Source organism: Phaethon lepturus, unplaced genomic scaffold, assembly GCF_000687285.1.
Source record: "Phaethon lepturus isolate BGI_N335 unplaced genomic scaffold, ASM68728v1 scaffold14718, whole genome shotgun sequence".
NCBI lineage: Eukaryota > Metazoa > Chordata > Aves > Phaethontiformes > Phaethontidae > Phaethon > Phaethon lepturus.
The window spans coordinates 15,479-23,268 of NW_010555630.1; the positions used below are offsets into that span (position 1 = coordinate 15,479).

Consider the following 7,790-nt stretch of genomic DNA (forward strand, 5'->3'; position numbering starts at 1 on the left):
TGTCAAAGGCCTTACAGAAGTCCAGATAGACAGCATCTGGCTTCACCTGACTGCCATGACTTTTCCAGTATCATGGAGAGTGGCTGGGCAACTACATCAGCCAATTCCCTCGAGACTCTGGGATGCATTTCATCAGGTCCCATAGACTTGTGCATGTTCAAGTTCCTCAGGTGGTCTCAAACCTGATCTTCTCTTACAGTGGGAGGGACTTTGCTCCTCTAGTCCCTATCTTGCAATTCATCCACTTGAGATGTGTGGGAAGAGACTGCCAGTGAAGACTGAGGCAAAGAAGTTATTGAGTACCTCGACCTTCTCCTCATCCATTATTACCAGTGGAGTCAGAACCTCTCTCATTCAGCAAGCAAGGCCTCTAGCCTTTGCTGGTTGATAAATGCCTATGAGAGATGTCAATACCTACTTGAAACAAAACAAACATAGAGATATGAATAAATTGAAAGCCAGTGTGCTTTTGTATTCTTTGATTTTATTGTGTCTCCATCTATTTCAGTAGATACAGCTATTGCAATGTTTGATTAATTTTTACAAATTCTGACTGGAAATTCCACGCCCTGTATCTGAAGATTAACTTAACTTTTTCTTAGATTTCTACTAATGCTTTGACTGCACTACTTTGGCATTTACATTTGACATGACATTTACGGAGATCTAGAATGTGTCTCCCATCGGGAGCTGGGCTTGTTGAAGTTTAGGGAGAGCAGAAAAGGAGAGGTGAAAGGTCATTCCTGGTAGTGACAGAGAAGGAGTTACTGGCTTTTGTGGAGGATGTTGCTATACATATGTGGAAACACATACAGAACGGCTTTCCCCACCTCCCCTCAATTCTCAGCCATGAACTGATACCTTATTTCAAGCTGCAAGGATATCTATGGAATAATACCTGAAGAAAAAAATGGAACTGGCTTATTAGGCAAATGTTCTGAAGTTTTACAAAATAGTTGGAGAAGCACAAGATTATCAACTTTTTGTACAAAAGTTCCTGTACTGCTGATTTATTGCTGATGATTTATTTTTCTGTTTTAATTAAATGTTTAGACATGTACAGATTTTTCATTACACAGCTATTTAAATCTAAGTCTTGGGGGGTTTTTTAGATATTTGGGTTTTGTTGTGGTTTTGGGGTTTTGTTGTTGTTTTGGTGGTTTTTTTGGTAAATATCTCTGGTTGTTTCTAGGAATTCCAGCATTTGTTTCTTGCCTGATGCTTAACTTTGATCAACATGTTCCCCTTTGAACGGCAAAGTGTCTTGGCTAATCTGCAGGTTCAGAAATTAATCTGAAAGTTGACTTGCAGAGCAACAGCGGCTGAAACAATACCCCCGGTATTAGTAAATCATTCCCTTGGTTATATAAGATAGTGAAAATAATGGAGAGTCTATATAGTGAAACTAATTGTTTCTTCAGTATGGTCTTCATAATTCATAGAAATTTCTTCAGGTCTCCCATGCTGTTGTTGTCTTCTCCAGTATCCATAATTTTTTGCGATTTTCATAATATGCATTTTAAAAGAGGCACCCAGAAAGGCATAAAGAAGAGGGTTCAGACAGGTGTGAAACAAAGCTATGCTCTTGGTGACCTGGAGTGCAACGTCTATGGTTTTACTTGCATCGCAGTCAGTAATCAACATGTAGATGATATCTATGGCTCGCCAGAACTTAACGATGTTGTAAGGTAGCTGGGTAATAATGAAAGTAGCCATTACTGCCAGCAGAACCAAGAAAGATCTAGATTTCTTAGCATTTGCAGATCTAAAGATTGCTCGAGCAGTAGCTGAATAGCAGATCAGCATTACTAGGAAAGGAAGCAGAAATTCCAGGATAATTTCCAGGATTTGAATGGTTGCTTTTAAGAGTGTTTCCATGTTCATTGGAAATACAGGAAGGCATTCATTCCTGTCATTGTGTTTCTTGACTTGATTAAATATCAGTTCAGGGATGCTGAGGAAGATGGCAGACAGCCAGACACAGATGCAGGTAACGCTGCAGTGTTTACCAATTCTTCTATGGCCTCGGGATTGAGAAGTGGCCCTGTATCTATCCACACTGATACAGGCCAGGAACAGCATGCTAGAGCTGAAATTCATGGTGTACAGAGAAGAAGTGAGCTTGCACATTGAGTTTCCAAGTTCCCATCCCTGTACTGCATTTGCGGCCCAAAAAGGGAGTGTAAAGAGCAAAAGCAAATCAGCAATGGCTAGATGCATGATGTACACATCTGTCTTAGTCTTCGGTTTCTTGTAATAGCCATAAATTGTGACCACTAATGAATTTCCAGCGACTCCAACAGTGAAAGCCAGTGCATAGAACACAGGGAGGAATAATTTACTGAAATTTCTCACATCACTTTTTTCACAGAGAAACTCATATGTATTGTAATCTATAACAGAGTTGAGGTCATCCTCCTCGTCCTCAATCCAATAATCAGTTGAGTTATTCATATCCCAGCCTGTGGCAAAGCTACAAGACACAAACAAAGGAGGGATAAGGGAATACCAAAGAAATAATACTGGTTTTAAGTTTTAAAATTTCTGTTGAAACCTAAAACCCAGGCTCAGGGTTGCTTTTACATCTCAAGATTAAAGAAGTTGGATATTGAGAATATATTTGTAAATAATCAAAGTAGAGCTAGACAGTGATGGAGGCAGACCAGTCCATCTCAAATTCTCACAGGAAATGGGGTAACTGACTACATCCGTGTGCGCAATACAAAGTAAAATGGATTCAACTGAAATGCTTTCATTAACCTTCTCATTTGAGATTGCGAAATGCTTGGAGTGCGGCTCACAGGTTTCCACATTTGAGCTGAGGAGCCATCATTGCCTAAACTGCTCTGACTCAGTCATGTTTGACAATATTCCATTACAAAATAAATTTGTCTGTACCTTCATAGGGTTGAATTTACACCTTCCCCTCTACAGCCTCTGCAAAGCAAAGGAGTACAGTTCAAGGCTGTAAATGCTGTTATGATAGAGTGGATAAGGAATACTAACAGCCTAAAGCTGAGAGGCAAGCAGTAGTATTCTGTACTTACTGTCATAAATTCTGGCAAATTTGGGATATGAATATATTACAGGCAGAATGCACTTGTTTTTTTCTCAGGGGCACATGTACATGCCCATTACTTAAAGCACAGCAGTGGAGTTCGTTGCTGAACAGCGGTGGAACAGGCTTGGCTTAGTCTCCATCCCACACAGCGAGCCATGCCCATGTGGAATTTCTTAAAGAATCAAATTGCTGCGGGTATGCTGTATCTTACAGCTGGAGACTTCTCAGGATGTTATGACAGAAAGGAATCTTATCACATAAAAAACTGCCCGCAAGTACCCAAATAGCTCAGAAGCTCTGCTGGTTTTTTCAAGTACTATCTCATGACAGATTTACTCAGTAAACAGTAAGGCTGTTTCTCACTGCCAGCTTAGGGTTGAAGTTTGAGTGTTCATATCTTCATGACCTTAAGCAAGTCATGTCCTACAGTATTTTCTTCTTTTCCTGTAACTGTGTTCATTGACTAATTTGCTGAAATTCTTTCTATTGTGACTACAGTCCTGCAGTGCCCTGTTTTCTTGAAATAAAGGGGATTAAGATTTCTTAACAGCAATAGCAAAAAGTAACAGAGAATGAAAAACGCATATCCCTTTCTCATCTTCCACAGTGTTTCAGAATTTGAGGCCAAGGTTAGTGAAAGCAGATTCTTATCTGATATTCTGCCCCAGAGCTACAATTTGGCTTTTTCAAGCTTGAAAAAACTCCAAATACCATTTCTGGTTTTTAGAGAAGGGTTTAAATAAAGGGCTGCCAAACCTTTATTATAAACAATATTTCCTAAAAAATTTTTAATGTATTCTGTCTACCAGGAAAGATAAGTTACTGATTGATCTCATATTCAGGGATGCAGACCAATTAAACAGAAAGATATTAATAATTTCTACTTTTGCCTTTTTTTTTTTTTTTTTTTTTTAGCGAATCTAAATATTTTTTTGAAAGTGTGTAAGAAATTAACTATTTGGTTTGGCTTCATCCTTAATGACTTTGGATTATTTTGTTAACATTTCAAAACACTCCCCATTAAACTTTAAACAATGATTACTCTTATTTTACATCTTGTTGCCTGAGTTGTGCAGAATGGAACAGTAATTCTATTTATTAGTTTGGCAAGGGATGTCTATTCTATGCCTAACAAGCTGTGTTAGGAGGATTTTTCAGCAGGGGTAATCTTTTGCAGCTTTATAGTACTTTGAGGAGAGATTCAGACTTCAGCAGCAAATTTTTTTTTTTCTTTTTTTTTTAGTAGAAGAGAAACTGTTGCAGGGAGAGTTTAATCCACTTAGCCAAGATTAGAAGAAAATTAAAAATTAAACTGGAAAGATTTGGTTGTGGTCTAAAACACTTATTACAGAACCCGTCTGGGAATGCTTAATCAAGTTGGGTCACTGGCAAATTTGCTTGAAAGCGAAGTTTGCACTGAAATGTTTATTGGTTTAAGAAGTCTGCATGTAACAAAGTGGTTTCGCTGTGACAAGGAACGTGCTCTGAATATGCTTTTGGCTGACCTTGAGTTCTTGATGGAAACAAAGTTATCTAAAATGCAACAGTTGATATTTCTCCCTTAAAAACACAGTTATGTTTTGGCTAACATACCTATTCATATTTGTCACTCCTGTTAATGTTCTTTCTCAGGCACATGTGTACATGCCCATTAGGTAAAGCAGAGCAGTCCTATGGCAGTGAGGTGCTGAACAGCAGTGGAACAGGCTTAGTTTAGTCTCTATCCCACACATTGAGCTGCCTTATGCCCATGTGGAATTTCTTACAGAATTGAATTGCTGTGGGTACACTGCATCTTACAGCTGGAGACTTTTCAGGATGTTATGCATGGAAAGGAATCTTATCACATACAAAACTGCCCACAAGTACCCAAACAGTTCAGAACATCAGTTGTTTTTTCAAGTACTGTTTTCTTGGAGGTATATTAATAGAAATATTAATAGAAATATTAAAAGATAGCTTTGTATGTTTTCTTGCAGAATTATTCCAGCCTTCTATTTAGATACAAATTCAGCGTTTCTATGTGTTTAAACTTGACAGGCGATTATATGAATACGTGTTGAATGAAGTTAATATCCCCAGTTTAAACAGACAGACTTTTTCTTTAATAAATTAAGCAGTATTCTGTTCTACTGAACAAATCTAACTTTAAGACTGGAAATGAGCATCTGCTGTAGTAAAATGATATCTCTCTGTAAAGCCAACTTAACTGAGAGTAAATCCTAGCTCTTCTCTGTGTAAATGATATATCACACTTAATATACAGAGCAGTAAATATTAAAAAAAACTAACCTTTTGTCAGCAGACTTAGTAGCAGGTACTGCAGTTGAGATGAGCTTCAGTGAAATGATCTGAATTGGTCTGGCCCATTGCATTTTGTCTCCAAGCACCACACCCTCATCTGGAAGTCAGTTGCACTTTCATTTTGACTTGCAAGTTCAAAAAAAACAAAAAACCAAAAAAAAATCCTGCATTCCTTGAAAATCTTCTCATGTTGAACACGTACGTTTCCTACATCCCTCCTTGTTCCAACCAGAATGTGAGTGTTCTTTGGGAGGTCAACGCTGTCTTACCATTTCACTGTGTTGTTGGTTGTTTTATTCCTGAAACTCCAGATGGGGTTTTTTATGTAATTATAAGGCTTTTATGAAAGCACACATTTAAAATTTGAAAAGGAGAGAAAGAGAGGGACGTCTGTCTGGGACAGAGTAACCTGTAGGGCATCACTATACTCTCCTCAGGACACTACTGTGCTTTTGATGGCTGCCTATATAAAGTGTTAAGGGATCCTTATATCCCCTTTTTAAGTAACTTTTTAGGGGCTACAATATGAAGATGAGTTTGCTATTTGTAAAATGGGGGAAGTTGCTCTTCCAGTATGTGATATTGAACAAAACCAGGAAGATGATAGGGAAAAGATGTGAAAGCAAGTTGTAAACTGTCAACCAGAGTATAAGCAGATAGTCCTGCACCCTGGGGGAGATTTCTCAGGGATTTGAATGTTACCAGTCAGACTTATAATCAAGTTACTGTTTGATAGTATTTCTGCAGAAGCTGCAAGCCAGACAGATACTGTAGAAAATAGAAAGATGCTGTTCCATCCATGAGGTTTCTTCCACCTGCAGTGTGCTGCCTGCATTATAAAGACTTAATACTTTTACAGGAAAGGGCAGATGCAGAAGTTCTGCAGTTTACATACAGACATTAATATTTCTGTACTGAGGCATGGACTTAGAATTCCTAAAATAACTGGATCTTGCTTAAATTTCCACAATCCGTACAGCTTCAAATTGGTCTCTTGTGCAAGAGTACCTTGTGCAGAGTGTCAGGAATCTTCCATGATCTTCCAGAGCTTTTGTTTTGTTTGAATTATCCTGTATCCTGTAGCAGTCTAATGAGTTTCAGTAAATGCAATATTAATGCCAAGCAACAGAGAGAGATTTTCAGCAGACCAGAAGGTCAGGTTTTGCTTTTTGGCACGCTAGCTAAATTGACACACCTGCCATGGCTGGATTAGCCATCAGTCTGTGCTTCAGGTATTTTGGAATCTGTGAAAGGAAAGGTTTTTCAAAATGGGCAGCTAAGAATGTAACAAGCAGATGTTTTCCACATCCTTCTAGCTTCATTTGCATTCACAATGAGAAGGAAAAATGGGTTGGGAGAGGAATTGGAGTCTAGAGAAAGAGTGCTGCAATATTTCCGCATATTTCTGCGATGTTTTCATCTTGAGTTATCACAGCACTTCCCTGGTGTTCTTCACAGTGGCAGGTAAAACATTTGGATTGCTTCCAGCATGTCTGCTTCTTGCAAGTTGTGTCATTGCTTAGAGGCCTGAGCTATATCTCTTTAAAATAAGTGAACCTCTCAGTTCTGAATGGGCTTTGTCTCAGTATGGTCCCCAACAAGACAATAATCAGGGTAGAACTGAGAAAGCTTCCAGGGAAATATCTCTGTGTGTTGCCTGCAGAAAAGACTGTTATGTTACCGGTGCCTAAGAGGTCCTGTGGGCAGGCTGTAGGAAGGCAGTTCAGGTAAATCCAGCTCTAATAAGAGGTGCAGGGAGAGCAGAACCTTCCAGTCAGGGTACAGAAATAATACTGTCATGTAATACTAGATTTCAGTATGGCCCTGTAGGCTCAAAAGTAACAAAAATTATTTAAGTAAGAGTGAATGCAAAGTGACAGTGGATTTTGTTTAACTAAAAAGTGCTTGTGACAATGTAAAAGTGGGATGAAGGTGAGGGAAATAACATTCCTAAACGTTTTTGAGAGGAGCTGCTCTCATTGGCACCATCCGAGACTGTGAGCTCTAGCTGGGAATGACTAGCAGCCACATTCAGTGGCAGGGCTGAGGCCTGCGCAGCCGTTGCTGATTAGCTGCAGAACCCCAGCATTGTCTGTCTTTACTGGTTGCAGCCAATTTGCTCTCAGCTACATTGTAATCTTTACCAGATGCCCAGCAGTGTATCTGGAGAAGATGCGATAAAACTATGTTTTATCCACAGTGTGCTAGTGGATAGAAATTACTGCAGACTCTTGGGGGGGTCCCCTTTTCTCCATTAGAAGATCCCCATATTATAACCATCAGTACTACGCTATCATCCCCCCTACTCAGTCCAGTTTCTTTTTTCTGGACTCTCCAGTAGAAGAGTCCAGAACGTGTATTCGTCAGTGCCTTTCTAGGAAGCTGCCAAGTCTGTAATGTCACAGAATCACAGAAACACTAGGTT

General features: G+C 39.2%; 2 protein-coding genes across 2 annotated transcripts in view; one reads left to right on the plus strand and one right to left on the minus strand.

Annotated features, from left to right (window-relative positions):
* LOC104624783 (acyl-CoA dehydrogenase family member 11-like) overlaps positions 1–1,326 on the plus strand; it is a 16,638-nt gene extending 15,312 nt beyond the window's left edge. The window contains exon 14 of the mRNA XM_010292234.1: positions 1,280–1,326. Coding sequence (XP_010290536.1) covers positions 1,280–1,326 — 47 coding nt within the window. The remainder of the gene's footprint in view (positions 1–1,279) is intronic.
* Positions 1,171–5,393, minus strand: ACKR4 (atypical chemokine receptor 4). Its single transcript, XM_010292233.1, has 2 exons — positions 5,354–5,393; positions 1,171–2,473 (listed from the first exon to the last, which is right to left on the minus strand). The coding sequence occupies exon 2, from the start codon at positions 2,452–2,454 to the stop codon at positions 1,393–1,395; it is 1,062 nt and encodes a 353-aa protein (XP_010290535.1). The 5' UTR covers positions 2,455–2,473; positions 5,354–5,393; the 3' UTR covers positions 1,171–1,392.
* Positions 5,394–7,790: the final 2,397 nt, after the last annotated feature.